Source organism: Mixophyes fleayi, chromosome 6 (genome assembly GCF_038048845.1).
Source record: "Mixophyes fleayi isolate aMixFle1 chromosome 6, aMixFle1.hap1, whole genome shotgun sequence".
NCBI classification, from domain to species: Eukaryota; Metazoa; Chordata; class Amphibia; order Anura; family Limnodynastidae; genus Mixophyes; species Mixophyes fleayi.
The window spans coordinates 63,613,098-63,629,518 of NC_134407.1; the positions used below are offsets into that span (position 1 = coordinate 63,613,098).

The 16,421-nt window shown below is 38.5% G+C and overlaps 1 protein-coding gene across 1 annotated transcript in view; it reads right to left on the reverse strand.

Moving 5' to 3' along the window:
• ANKFN1 (ankyrin repeat and fibronectin type III domain containing 1) overlaps positions 1-16,421 on the reverse strand; it is a 396,769-nt gene that overhangs the window by 72,919 nt on the left and 307,429 nt on the right. Inside the window, exon 16 of the mRNA XM_075216743.1 lies at positions 4,098-4,264. Coding sequence (XP_075072844.1) covers positions 4,098-4,264 — 167 coding nt within the window. The remainder of the gene's footprint in view (positions 1-4,097; positions 4,265-16,421) is intronic.

A 16,421-nucleotide genomic window follows, 5' to 3' on the forward strand; every position in this document is an offset into this window, starting at 1 on the left:
CTTTCTTGCTGTTTACTTACTTTGCCTAATACACATGATCTCATATTCAATGTACTATATGGGCTATGTATCAGATTAGGAACTCATGACTGCTTCACCTTTTATCCTGGCTGACTAAGTAATATTTTCAGACATTCTTGGCTGCATTGGTACCCCAGTGCAACCATATCTTCCATCGTACAACTTGGCCTTACCCCCCAAGCCAATGTATTGTGAGATTGTGAGGGTATAACCACAGATGACTAAGGTTGAAAGGAGGCCTTCTGGAGGTGAAAAGGGGAGAATCTACTAAATGGTTACCTCTGCAATTAACAAACTATATATAAATCACATCAAATTTCGCAACAACAAAAGAAACTATGGTAAAATTATCTCCTAATACTCAACATATCTGTGTGGAGTTTGTATGTTCTCCCCGTGTTTGTGTGAGTCACTCCTCCCCACGTTTGTGTGGACTACAGTGTCCTTCTATGAGTTCATTGTAAGTCTGCTGCGTGTCTGAAATTGGCTTCAGTGCCAGCAAAATTAAATCTAAATATATATATATATATATATACACACACAAGTTAACCCGTGCATGATACTCATGCATTCTAGTCAAATCAAGCTATTTAAGCTGTTAAAAAGGTTCTTGTCATGCATTTGGGCCTAGCCCAGGCCTCCTCAGGGGAAGAGCGTTACTTCCCGACGCAAGCAGCTTTTTTTAACGTGGTTTTGTCCACATGTCACCACCTCATCATTTTTCTCCATCACCTCATCCTTCATCTTTATCGCCACATCCTTCATCAAGCTACTTAAGGTGTTAAAAACTCCCCACTGTCACCCCTGGCAACCACCAACCACTCCCCACTGTCACTTCTCCTTCAAGAAATATATAGGTCAGTGTATAACTCTGCCCAGCAGGTGGCGCTGCAGCTTGGTTTTTTTCCCACACACGCCACTAGGCATTTATATAGTAGATGTATATATATATATATATATATATATATATATATATATATATATATACATACACATTAGGATGCAATGAATTCACAATCAGTAAATCAAAACTTAAAGCTGTGCATAGTCCATAATTCAAAAGGAAGGATCCATAGTTGTTCAACAGATGAACAGACCAGCACCAGCAGTAAGAAAATATAAAATTTAATAGAAAAATACAGTACAATATTTTATGTGTTGTGGTCCTTAAAGTCATTTGGCTGCATCATATTTTTCCCTGGATGAATGATATTAAGTGCTTTCCATCAGGGTGATAGAATAAGGTGACAAATTCTTGGCCCGTTTTACTTTATCCACTGAGCACACGAAGTTTCATGCAGTCACATGGAATTTTGTATAACTTGTGTTTTGTTTAAAGTTCAGGAACACACAATAAGGCTCAGCCTTTCTGTTCAGCTATATTCTAAAATGTTTTGTATCTGTTGTATTGATTTTTGTTTAACTCAAGTGATTACGGGTTCAGTAAGCAGACTAAGTCACCTGTGCACAAATCAGGTATACTGTTATTATGTGGAAACTTATTTCTCAAGAAACAGCGATCACAATAATCCTATATTTATGGTGCATGGAGATACTGGCGATGTATCATGGAAATTTTATGCAAGTTGGTTTGCTGCCAGTTGATGGCAAGTCACCAGTGAAATCAGAGAACTCAGGGCAGAGCTGCTAAAAATCTGTCTGGATAGGTGCTGGCGTAGATGTATGGTAGAGTACTCCATCTACTCGGTAGCCATAAATATATTCTAAGAGACAAGCCTGATGAAAAGACTCCTGTATATCACAACCTGGCAAGCTCCACTGTAATCCCATGTCTGCACTCATATAGCTTCAAAATCACTCAGACTGCAAGAACAGCTCTGAGTGGGGAAAGCATTGGCCGCCCACAACTGCGGTGGTGACAGCAGAAAGTCGAGGTGTAACAGAGTCACTGGTGGTCTATGAGAAAATCTTGAAATATGAAGCTGGCCTGTGACCATACATTACGTTACAGTTTGGTGTGAACTGAGTTGACTGCAAGTGTTCAGTTTAGTCACCTGAATAATAAGCGGATCCTAAGACTGGTTAAATCTGCTCCTAAAAAGAGAAACAATTCGAGATGCACAGATCTGAATTCTAGATTGATTGGGCTAATATTGGTTAACATATCAAATGTCTAAAAGGAGTTTTAGTTTATACCAGCACGTTAGACCAAATCTTTAACTACTTGATTTGGGAATTTGTTAGTAATTTAATAGGGCTATGTTTGATGTTTGTGCTGCACTAAGGTACTGTAAACAGCACAACATCAGCGAGTGTTTGCACTTAACTTATAGCAATGCAGACATGTGTGTTTCGGCAGATCTGTATGAGCTGCATTTGTATAAACATGACTTTACTGTACTCAGCCAAATTTAGAACGTCCCTTTCCTACAACTTCTTGCATCGTTAGGTGCAGACAGAGGTAAATGCCAGATACATGCAAGTCTGCAACAGGACATATGCACGTGTACACTTTCTGTGCATGTGCAGAGCAATATCAGGCAAGATATGCTACGCAAAACTACCTACACGCCCCACTCTGAAACAGTTCCACAATTACCAAGAAATAGAACACTGTAAATCAACCTTAATAATATCAGTACAAGACATGATGGACCCATAATGAATATGACCAAATTTTAAGACAGGTCTAAATCATGTTAGAGTTGAACTATTTTAAATGTTGAAAGGGTCAATGAACTAAAAATTTTAATATATGCTTATACAGAGGCAAGCATAGGATTTTAATATGGTGGATTCCAAAATTGTCTGTCTCCAATATTTTGATATTTTGTGACAGTATGTAGCCTACTAATACTACTTACAATATACATAGCAGACATTTAAAGTGAGAAATAAATCCACCTGGGGCTTCACTGCAAAGGCGTCAAATTGTGCTTACAATATCAAAGTAGGAAGGATGATGTGTCCTAGCTCAACTCTAAATCACAGTGTAAAAATAAGCTGGCCAAAAATTCTGTGCTACATGCAACATCAGGCTGTATTTTTTTCTGCATGCAAACAAAAAAAAGTATTTTCACCACTTTACTGTCACAAAATGATTTTGTCCGTGTGCAATTTTTCCCCTTTAGCTAGATTTACTCTAAATAAAGCCCAATGTGTGCTAGAAATGGCAATGGAATAGATTTTATTTCTGGACTACAGAAGGATTAGAGTAACCTAGTGTATGCTATGCATCTTTTAGATGCGCTTTTCATCTTTTCAAGAGTTAAGCTTGATTCACACTACAGCTTCCATGGAAACACATCTTCATACAATTGTGGCACATATGTTGCAATTTGATATTTTTTAATGCGATTTTTTGGTCAAAAAATTACGCTGCAATTGGTAACAGAAAACGGGGGGTATTCAATTGTTAGCGTTAACGGGAACAAAACGAGCGCTCAAAAAATATTACCGTTTATACGGTAATATTGCGCGTGAAAAGCATTAACACAGTAGTTTACTCGCTCAGGGAGCGGCGAGCTGAAATTTCGCGAGTAATTACCGTATTAACGCTAAGATTTTTTGAGCGCTCGTTTTTTTCCGTTAACGCTAACAATTGAATACCCCCCTAATGGGCATATTCAATTCTTTGAATTCCCCGCGGCGTTAAAACTATTACGGTAATAGTAAGCTGGATTTCAGCTCGCGGCTCAGGGAGCTGCGAGCTGAAATCCAGCGAGAAAACTACCGTAATAACGGTATTTACACGCACTATTACCGTAATAACGGTATTTACACGCACTATTACCGTAATAACGGTAATAGAGTGCGCGCCGCAAGATTTTTGGCTATAACACCAAGAATTGAATATGCCCCTAACAATATTAGTACAATGCACATACTGCAAGAAGCTTCAATAAGATCATTTTGGGTGAAATTTTTTTAACAGAAAAAAAACAACACATTTGATTGTATGAATTGGATTGAATTATCACATTGTAGCCTAGGTGGCAAGCTTCACTCAAGTTCTAAGCACAAACTGTTCAATGACATAATTGAACTGAAAACATACTTGACAGAAACAATTCTTATTTCCATTTCTGGTTATGGAATTTGATAAAGCACCCTACCTGTATATAGTCTAATACTTGTTGGTGTCTCTGCTTTGCTGCTGCAACTTCGTCGTCCGTAATTGCTTCTCGCAGAGCCTGCTGGGAAATTAAGGAGTCCAGCTCTATTATTGCAGACAGGCGGCAATAAAGGTTGATGAACTTCTCTTTGTAGCAGCAAAAGTGAACTGCATTTAAAAGAAAAAAATAAATGAAGTGAGTTTAATTAATATTTATTGCGAAAGGTCTTGTATATTCCTGACATTATTTCTCTGTATATAAGTGTCTGTTGTCACACATGCATGCAGTAACAAGCAAACAAACAAAAAATAGAACTTCTGCAAGGTATAGTAGTTGAATTTGATTAAATCATTAGTTTATGGTAATGCAGAGTGGGATACCACAGGTAAGCAACAGAAAGAGAATAATCACTCAAAGGTAGATCCACAATTTTATTGTTTATGACAAGTAAAGCCATAAACTAAACGACCTTAAACTCAGGTGATAGGGTTAACATCTAGTGGTTACCCATTTGGGTTTAAGTCCACTGCATATCCCAACCAATAGGAAGCCCATGGGAGTGTTCATAAGGATAGTATAGCTCCACCCAGGACATGCTGGATCCACTTTCTTTGCTGGAAATCCCTCCCTCCCGTAAATTTTATAATGTATGCATGTTGTTTAACCAATTTCTTTCCCGGCTATACAGAGCAGGCACAGTTGGCAGAAAAACATTTGTGAGTTGGCGACCAGGTCATACGGTGCTATCGCTGATTGGCCCTAGGTCACTACCCTCTTCTAAGTACTTTGGCTCTTGGTCCTCTTGTGAGGGCACGTCATTGTGAGTCCAGAGGAGGCATAGTCACTCTGGGTATTGCCATTAGTTGTGCCACCTCGCAATTTGCCTTCTCCTTCACCATAAATGAACTGTGACCTATTATTTTGCCAACAAACTCTGGTGTTGTGTCTTTATTTTAGATAAGTATTTAAAACTTTTAAAGGGGTATTTGGGGTTTATAGCAGGGAAAGTGAAACATCCTCAATCTGCAGTTTATTATCTGTAGTGCTTTTAGCACTAACAAAATCAGACATCTTTTTAGACTGGGGAGTATATAGAATAAACTGTGGGTTTGAAAAAGTGTAGATGTTGTCTATAGCAACCAATAAGATTCTAGCTGTCATTTTGTAGAATGTACTAAATAAATGGTAGTTAGAATCTGATTGGTCGCTATAGGCAACATTTCCACTTTTTCAAACCCACAGTTTAGTAAATATACCCTTGAAGATATATTTGGAGCACTTAAGTGAATAGATATGATTAAAATTAAATACACTTCACCACTGCTGAAGTATACCTGGAATCACAGTAACTGGAGCCAGGGTCTCCAGTCAATAGGCGGTGCATGATGTGTGGCTTTCTGAGCTAAGCATCCTTAGCCACATTGAGGACAAAATTCAATTCCCAAGGTGTCCTCTACCTACTGAAGGACTTATTTCATGGTTCTTTGTTATTATTTACATCTTGGGCACAAGGAAAAACAAATGTAATCAGTCTGTAACTGCCCCCCCCACTCATTTTCATGTGGGTATGATATGTTATAAGAGCCATATCATACTATCCCCATTCATTCTGGTAATCCAGATGACCAGGTGTTCAAGATGCAGTGGCAAAAATGGTGCTGCCCTGGAAACATCTGGACATATGAGATGTACATGATCTCACAAGGAATTTAAAGTACAAGAAGCCATCACACATGTCATTTAAAGTATATAAAATGTGAAAGCTATTCTGTGCTCCAGTGAATAGGGGGGGAGGGATGGCAAGGGGTGCGGACTTCACATGTTCAGAAGAAGATCTCCCCCTCAATACAGCAGAGTGAGGAACCCAGTTGAGACTTCAATTCAAAACAACATTGAACTTGACAGTCTTGTTTCTTTTTCTTCTCTAACATGACAATTATGTAACTGTCTTACATATTGTAATATAGTACTTGCTAAAAATTCAAGTTAACTGGAGCATCAGAGAATCAGACCCAGGAGAGTGAGCAGTGAATGCAAAGTACTTTCAACTTCGCCAAATAAAAAGAGAAGGCAAGTACAAGACTTCAATTACACAATAATAATGTATTTACAGATCTGAGTTCTAGTACGTTATATGAATCTAATGACATGACAAGTACAGTAAACATTAAAAACTGTAAAAGATACAATAACATTCAATAAAAACAGCAAAATAAATCAATGTGAATTAATAGAAGTACTTAAACAATGCATGTTGGTCCATGGTCTATACATATTGTCATACATTTTTGGCAACACACATATATTAAGCCATAAACCATGCATAAACTGCTTTTCCCACATGAATTAGGCCTTTTTAAATAACACATCTATGTAACAAAAACCTAATGCAGGAGATATCATAGATATTTCCTGCTTTAGGCTATGTTTCGGCATTAAACCACAGTTCTCATATTTTTCAATGGGGAATGCAGTCTGGGCCAAAATAACAATCTGAAAAAATCCTAGAAAAGCCAAGTTTTTAGGGGCTTGCTTCCAACCCCATCTAAAGATGACGTTAGCTGTTCTGTCTTATGGGGAGAGCACTGCAGGAGGGGATTCTTCGGATCCCTCTATGGCAGACATCCTGCTCTCCCTTCCGTTAAGTACCGCTAATGGCTCAGCGCTTGCGCTGCATAAAGTCGTGCATGCATAGTAAAAACTCCAGGTTCAGCAAAAGTTATCGCTGGGACAGCCTCCTATTGGATACAGAGCTGGATTAAGGCTTTGGGGGGCCCGGGGCACTTAAGACAGGGGGGCCCCTAAGATCTAAAATTAAGGCAGTGGTTCCCAAACTTTTGCAGTTTGCAGCGCCCTTAGAGTCTCCATAATTTTTTTCAAGTCACCCCTCCAAAATAATTACTGAGCAGTCCCGTTTTATAAGTAATTGGGTCAAAATAGCGTAATAAGTATTTAGGTCAGGACAGAAATACTTATTTAGTTGTATGCAAAAATAATACACATAAATCCAAAGGAAAATAATATTTTTAGATATTTCTTTTAATTATATTTCTGTCAAAGAATAATTTACAGCTAACTCACTCTGTGCCCCATCATCATCTGCATCCACACTCTGTGCCCCTCTGCATCCACACACTCAGTGCCCCTCTGCATCCACACACTCAGTGCCCCTCTGCATCCACACACTCAGTGCCCCTTCTGCATCCACACACTCAGTGCCCCTTCTGCATCCACACACTCAGTGCCCCTTCTGCATCCACACACTCTGTGCCCCTTCTGCATCCACACTCTCTGTGCCCCTTCTGCATCCACACTCTCTGTGCCCCTTCTGCATCCACACTCTCTGTGCCCCTTCTGCATCCACACTCTCTGTGCCCCTTCTGCATCCACACTCTCTGTGCCCCTTCTGCATCCACCACACTCTCTGTGCCCTCTGCATCTACACACTCTGTGCCCCTCTACATCCTCACTCTGCCCTCTCCCTCATTCTTTTGCCCCTCCATTGCTGTTTCCTATCACCATTCCCCTCCGCTCCTTTACTTACCATACTGGACCTTCTTTCTTCTATTTCTTCTGTTTTTTCCTTCTTTCTTCTTACCAATTCAGGGTCCCAGCATCCTCTCTCCTGCCGCTGCTCACTGAATGTCGGGCATCATATATATATTAATATTAGTACAGGTACTTGTAAATTGTACACGCACCTTTGTATAAAACACATGTAAAATAACGCCATTGGGTATAAGGCTATTAGCATTGACACATCCTGCATTACATCACCTACAGCCCGCAGTATGACACTTACAGCTCTCCCGGAGGGCTCGCCAAGGTTGTCTGCATAAGACAAATCATTGCTTACACAAACTAAAATACTGTACATTAAAACAGTCATCAAAAGCCCACATTAAAATGGGTATTGACACCACACATTAAAACTAGCAATGATACTGCACATTTAAACTAACTTTGATAACGTAACACCAATTTTGACTATATATATATATATATATATATATATATATATATCTCTATCTCTATCTATCTCTATATGTGTGTGTAGCTATGTATATATGTGCATATATATGTGTCGACACACACACATACATATATTATATATATATATATATATATATATATATATATGTGTCGACACACACACACATATATATATATATATATATATATATATATATATATATATTCATGCAGGACCCTCTATTTTATTAATCATTACTAAAGTAATTATCAAAGCCTGCCACTTATATTAAAGCTTTGATTAGATTACATAAATATGTGTATATAAATAAATAAATATAAATTATATATAATGTACTACAATTTTATTCAAACTTTAATATAACTGGACGGCTTCAGTAATTACTTTACTAATGATTAATAAAATAGAATCTGCCACTCTGGCATTGGCTCTACCAGTCTAATATTAATGTTTAATGTATACTTATTGAAACACTACTGATAAAATTAATAATCATATCTATGTACATATTTAAGAAGACCCCACATAGCATGATTATTACTTGTTTGCTTGATATATATATATATATATATAATCAAGAAATAAACATGCTATGAAGGGTTTTCTCTATATATTTATTTATGTATAATTTTTGGTTCCACTCACCTACTCTCTTCCGTCTTCATGTCGAGGAGGAGCTGCTACAGCTGCACATGCGCAGCAGCTCCATTTTGGCCTTTTTAGATATTACAGCAGCCGCGGTGCTGCTAACACAGAGTGGGCGCATCGCGCATGCGTCAGTAGGGACCCCGCCGCTGTCAGATGTCACGGTTGCTGTCAGACAGTAACTGACAGCAGAGGAGGTAATGCAGGTGACAGGGGGGGGCGCGCGGAGAGTGGGGGCACTGGGAAAGTGGGGGGCACGGAGTGGTTGCTGTCAGTTGCTGTTAGACAGTAACTGACAGCAGAGGAGGTAATGCGGGCGACGGGGGGCTCGCGGAGAGAGTGGGGCATGGTGTGATTGCTGACAGACAGTAGCTGACACAGCATGTTGACAGCAGAAGAGGTAATGCGGGCGACGGGGGGGGCCCGCGGAGAGAGGGGGGCACGGAGCGGTTGCTGTCAGACAGTAACTGACAAGCAGGTGGACAACAGAAGAGCTAATGCTGGCGATGGGGGCGGGAGCAGAGAAAGGGGTCACGGAGCGTTTGCTGTCAGACAGCAACTGACAGCAGGTGAAGTCATGCAGGCGGCGGGGGGCCCTCGGAGAGAGGGGGACCCAGGGCACGTGCCCCCTGTGCCCCCCCCTTAATCCGGCTATGATTGGATACGCTGTCCCGGCATGATTTTTAATAAATGGCTGCAAAATATCATCCCTTATCATTGCCATAAGGGATGATAATTAACAGGTGGGTATATGCGGCCATTTTTAAATAGGTCCCACGATCATGCACAGAAAAGTTCATTATTGTTCATGCTGTAAAAAGTTACCAGCTTTGGATCTCTATAAAGTTGTTAGAGTTGCTGATTAGAAAGAGTGTTTGACTTTTTGTTTAAAATGCAATGCCTATTATTCCACTTTGTCATATAATATATGTGTAAAATTATTATACATAAATAGTTAACATGATAACAGAAAACTATAGATTTTTTTAAGTGTGGCGCTATCACACTACAAAGCTGTCTTCCACACAATGTAAATGGTAACCAAAGCTTTTTTTTCTTTTTTTTTAAAAAAGGAATGCAGAGAGTTTAGAACATGTTTACACCTTTCCAAAAAGCACACATTTAGTGACACTGATTAATGAATCCTGTTTTATCTAACTACAGTATCAGCACACAACCTACAGAAAGCCGCTCATATACCTGCCCAAAGGTCTATTATAATATAAATACAAAATTTAACATTAAGGTATTCATATAACACAATACCGTAGGCTTTATGCAGATTTTACTTTTGTATAATTCTGTTGTGTACACACTACACACTACAGGGTTTTCAGCCGATTATCGGGTCAATCACACAATAAACGACCGTTCGGCCCAATGTCACATTAGTGTGTACGCTTCAACGATGAACGATTATCTTTCCAATGCACATCGTATCATTTGATTTTTAAACTGAACTAAAAATCTCGTTCAACGATGGAAGGATGTTGTTCCAATTCTGCACTGTGTGTGCGCTCAGGACAAGCAATATCCATAGATCTCTAGGGAGTGTGCAGAGTCACGATCTTTTCAGCCAATGGTTATGACAGATCTCAAGGAAAATCTCGTAAAATGTGTTTAGTATGTACACATGATTCAGCATGCTGATTGGACTTTTCTTTTATCAGTCGTTGGTAAAATTGTTAACTAGTTTGCATTGGGAGAATTTTTCTGTAATGTGTACCCAGGGCCGGATTAACCATAGGGCTAACTGGGCTACAGCCCAGGGGCCTATGGCATCCAGGGGGCCCTTGAAAGTGCTCAGCAGCTGTATTGATCAGTCGGGGGCGGGGGCGCCCCCGGCGCGATGAGTGCTGCTGAGCACTTTCACTGCGGTCCTTCCCCGGCAAGCTGTAGTCTCCTTACTGAGGAGATCTCGTGAGTCTCACTCTCACGAGACCTCCTCAGTAAAGAGCTTACAGCGTGCCGGGGAAGGAGGTAAGTTCCAGGGGGGGGGGGGGCATTCAGCTCGGATCACGGGAGGGCCCTCACGGGGAATGGAGGCCCCTTAGCCCAGGGGCCTCCATTCCCTTAATCCGGCACTGTGTGTACCCAGCCTTAGACTGATGTTTGACAGGACAGTGATAGTGGCAATGTAAATAATCCTAAATTATTTGTATGCCTTTGTATGCCTAAAGGATCTATTCAAATTGTATGATGTTTTAGAACTACTGACTTTTCTTTGCCAATCAAAGTGCAAGCACCATGTCCCCACATTTAGGAACAAATCATCAAAAGTAAAATTCAGGTCCAAAGATTTCCTATACTTCATGAAGTACTTTTTTTCATGGTTCTAAATTGTCATTTAAAGCTTGGGTTTAGGAGACATGTTTTGTAGGAAAACAACATATCATGCATGACTCAGGGATTGATTTATCAAACCTTTTCAAAAGGAAAATTGGAGGTGTTGCCCATAGCAACCAAATTCTAGTTATCATTTCTCTAGTACATTCTAGAAAATGATAGCTAGATTATGATTGGTTGCTATTGGCAACATCTCCACTTTTCCTTTTTAGAAGTCTTGATAAATCAATCCCTCAGACTGGAAAGAGAGGTATAATCAGTGTGTAATTACCACCCTCATTTTCATCTGGGTACAATATGTTATAAAAACCATATACACCTATCACCATTATTTCAGGTAATCCAGATGATCCAGGTTTTCAATATTGCAGGGGCAAAATGGGGCTGGCCTGGAAATATATGGACGTATTAGACATACGTGACATCAAAAGGAATGTAAAGTACAAGAAGCCATTGCACATGCCATTTAAAGTACCCAAAATGTATTTGCATTGTCTGTGACATCAGTTACACCACTTTTCATCAAGAGGGTCTAGAAGTGATCCGTACAATGTAGAAACATTAAGGAAAACGTTTCAATTCACTTAGAAGCAGCTACAGAGTAACAGCAATAGTAGTAATTGTATGAAAATCTTAAATACTTCTAAACTTGACAAGCAACAGAAAAATAACATTAAGATCGTTGGCTAACTTTGTTACTTACAAGGCAAAAATAAATCATGGAATAAGTATTAGTTTATTTATTTTATTTCCAAAGTGATTGAGGGCTTGATAGCATTTACTGGTGCATAATATTTCTTCCATGACAGTAGGTGCACCGTGAAATTTGCAAGTGTGTGTAGGTTAAAGAACTGTTTCAGATATATCCATCAGCTAATTGTGTTGTTGAAAAACTTCCCATTTCCTTAGAGAGAAAGAACAAGTGTCAAAGGTCCACTGCCCCAGGAGATATACTCAATATAAACTGTGTTATCAGCTTGTCCATTTCCATTCAGGACTTCTCCTACTTTCAGCCAACTGTCTCAGTGTTGTCTGGGGCTCTCATGTTATGATAACACTTCCAAGGCTAAGATTCATTTCATCTCTACTCTATCTCATGTGGCATCTTTGCAACAGAGACAGACTTAATTTTCCTTTTGTCATCTACAATATCAGCAAGTTATTGGTAAAACAATAGGCCTGCGGCTAGCTGGGACTCAGCTATTTACCATAGATACATCATTTTAATTTGCCGAACTACTGCAAATCCTTTTTTTTATCTCAATACCTTGACACAAAAGAGATGATAGATAATCACCAGGAAAATAGATGGTACTATTGCTGCACAAGTACGCTTTACAATGAAGTCCATGTGCATGCATCTCAAAGGTACGTATATTTTTGTCGCATTACTTGCAAAAGCTAGAGGTCTGTTGTAAGTGCCAATTACTAGTGATGGCGGTCTCTTACGCAAGCAAGAACATGTGTATGCTACAGGAGCAACTCTAAAAATCATTATCATCATAATTTATTTATTTAGCAAGTTCCATAGTGCTTTACAGTTGGGAACAAACACAGTAATAAAGCAATACTGGGTAATACTTACAGACAGAGAGGTAAGAAGACCCTGCTCACAAGCTTACAATCTAATGCATTTTATATACAGTAGACATTCATAACATCTTAATAAATTAATTTTATGGAAGAAAAAAATGGGGGGAAATATTTTTTAATTTTTATTGTTTTGTCATTACTGACTATATTTTTAGTATTATTATTATAATTATTATTTTATCAACAGGTGACATTAATTGTTTTTTGTTCTGTGCGTTCTTTTGGGACTTTATATTCCACATGTGTATTGGACGTGTCTTGCAGTGTATTGTCTGTCAGAGCAGAGCGGACCTAGACCCATATTCATCCACATGAATATCTTTACACCCGCTCCTTGATGAATACGAACGTGTTTATGACTGATTCATGTTACATTTGTTTTGCGTGCCTTAATGAAACAGACCCACTGGGCCCCACTGGGCCTGATTCATTAAGGAAAGTAAGGCAAAATAATTACTAAGTTTTCTCCTGGACAAAACCATGCTGCAATGCAAGGGGTGCAAATTAGTTTATTATTTTGCACATAGCTAAATAGTGGCTGTTTTTTCATGTAACATGCAAATACTTCATAGCTTATTTGTACACTGAAATTTAAGGTTGATCTAGGACATGCCCTACTCCAACTATAAATCTGTCCTCACATATTAAATTTACCCCCCCCCCCTCCAAAAAACATGGTTTTGCCAAGGTTCAAAGTTACTCATTTTTTTTGCTTTAATGAATCAGGCCCATTATGTCCACTAAGCTTCCCTGACATACTTTGACAGCAGATTGGGAGAGCAGAACAAAAGGGGACCCTTGGTGGTTTTACTAGTTGATGGGTGGGGGACTTTGATAAAAAATGGTTCTCCTTTAAATTCAACACCATTAAGGTATAGGGGGCACAGATATAGGTAATCTTTTAAAGATCAGCAGAGAAATGGTCTTATGGCAATTTACTTTTTTAGGCATATTACACTAGGGTGTCAATGTCTATTCCAATCATTTTTAGATCACTTTAAGATGTCCAAGTGTACCCGCCTTCAAACTGTGCATATGCTATGACAGCCCTTTATTAGGCATTAAGCAAGACCCCATACAAATTAATGAACAGTGCTCAAAGCTTCAAAAAAACAATCGCATAGATTTGAAGCTTTCAGCAGGTCTCTAATGAAATGAGTGACATTATAAAATGCTTTAAGTGCAATAAAAACATATGTGTGCTTTTTCAGATATTTTTGTAATTTGATTGATATGATTGCAGTCTTTTTGAATTCTGTAAAAACACCAAGTCTGCCTTGCACATTTATAAAAGTGTATCTGGTGTAAAATATACTTTGAAATATGTTTTATTTTATTATTCTCTTGCTTCATCTTTACCAACTGACCTGCTATAATATTTCTTCCCTGATCTGAAGGTCCCTATCTAAATTCTGCACCTCCTCTTGGTGCACACTGCAGCCAGTGGGAGAGGAAAGCACAATGGAACATTTCCAAAATGCAGTCACTGCCTGAGACACACGTTAACCTTCTCATTTCTACTTTCTCCCTACTGTCTTATACACCTCCAGGTGCAAAAGAGGTGCACAATACATGTATGTAAAGTATCTCTTCTTAAAATGAAGTTCATACATTCAGTTTGTATTCTTTTTGTATTTTTGGGGGGATGGAGGATGTTGGATTCTGTCCAGTTTCCCATTTATCCATGTAACCTTTAGTTTGTTATATGTCAGTGATGGGCAACCTGATGCACTTCAGGGTGTGCATTATCCTTAATCTCAGTAATAAGATAAAACAATACATTTAATCAAAGAATGTGTAATAATATATCAGCAGTCACCTGTTGCCCATCACTGTGTTATGAAATACCTTAATACAGTCTGCAGAAATAGCCCTCCTACTGTGTTACTAGAAGTCTTAGCACATTCCCCCAAAGGTCCTAATTGTGCATGTCTGAAAGGTTTGTTCTTGTGATTTGGAGCGTAACTGGCCAGGACAGGTTCATGGTCATAGGTGCGGTTTTCAGTGAAAAGATTGGGAAGTACGGCAGTATGTCAGTATTGCCTACCTGACGCTATAATTGTGTTTGGCTGTTGACATAGAAGATTTTCATAAAAGAGAACAGTGCTACCTGCAGGCTATAAGAAGATAAATTACTTTAATATATAAAGCTTATTCAGGGGCAAACGCAGGATTTGTAGAGGGGGGTTTCCACACGACGCCGCCAGTGGGCGTGACCATCATGCATGGGGGCGTGGCTATAATTTTAGACAGTGCTTGGCTGCTCTCCAACTCTTCCTATCCCCATAATATAAATGGGCAATGCTGCATGCACTACTGTTTGGTGCACGCAGCTCTCCCTTTTCAAGCGGAGCCATGTGAAGCGGGAGCAGGGTCCAGCCACCTCGATTATACAGTGCCCCAGGCTTGGAGGGGGGTTTCCAGGCACTAGGAAACCCTCCTCGGTTTGCCTATGTTATTGGCGTAGATGAGGGTATTATGTATTATTAAAGAGTATACACTTGCATTTACCAGCCACACTAACACACTGGTACAATAAACATTTAATATATTTTAAACAACTACTAATTAAGTTCAAACTTCTCATCCTTTATACAAATTACCAAAAACATTTGTATATAAGTAGCATACACAAAAATATAATAAATATTGTGTCTCTCATTATTAGATCTACCAACATGGTAATGCAATGATAATTCAGACTTTCTCTGAAAGGAAATATTTCTTTTTTTATCCTTCTCTAAATGGTACATTTTACTTATCACCAAAACCCCAATGCCAAAGAAGGCTCTCTCAGTTTTCCTAATAATAGGAACACCCCTGAGAACAGCTTAACTTAAAGTAAAAGTACCTATGTAGGTATCTTATTAATGTTATAGCTTGCCAAACATATGGTGTTTTTTTTTATTTAATAATCTTATATGTTGCAGATTAAAAAAGTTATTTATAGTGATAATAATTTGTTTTATATAATAAAGATAATTGTTGTCAGAGGTTTCCCTGCTTAAAAAAGTATACAAACTATTAAAGTTGTCTCATCCAAGCTTATAAAAGAAGAAAAAGGTCAGTAGAACCCAAATCTCAAGCCTATCTCCTACGCTTACGTCTGAACCTAATAAGTCATAGATGGTTATCAGGACATTTATTAAATAGTTACTCACACATTTCTTCATTTTGATGCAGGTTAATGTCTCTATTATAACATAACATATACAATACATTGAAGCTCACACTTTTTTTTCTCTTCAATCAATTCACCTTATTGTTAATGTATGTGTAACACTGTAAATATTGTTGCTTCAGAATTAATTCATTTTGCTGGCTGTACACTTGATTTATGGAGCGTAATATGACTGATTAATTAGACGTGTACTTTTCCATGTTTGGAGAAGGTATACATTGATGAATGTTTTTATAGGCTGTTTTAGTCTTGATGAAGAACTCAGGCTGACATGCTTATTCTGCAACTGTAAGTAATACATTATTTAATGAAAAAGGGTAGGCTGTTCTCTTTTCATGTAATAATAATAATGTTTATTTTGGCTTGTAGAGTCGGTACCACGTTAGCTTGCTGAAAGAACAATTCATTTCAGTAGACAACATTTTCATGATGTCTGAAGAAGTAAATTTACATGGAACATATCATCTAAATGGTAAAATTAAGCACAGTATTTCATCATAAATGAGTTTATTAAAAAAAAACCCTCATCCATTATATATATATATATATATATATATATATATAT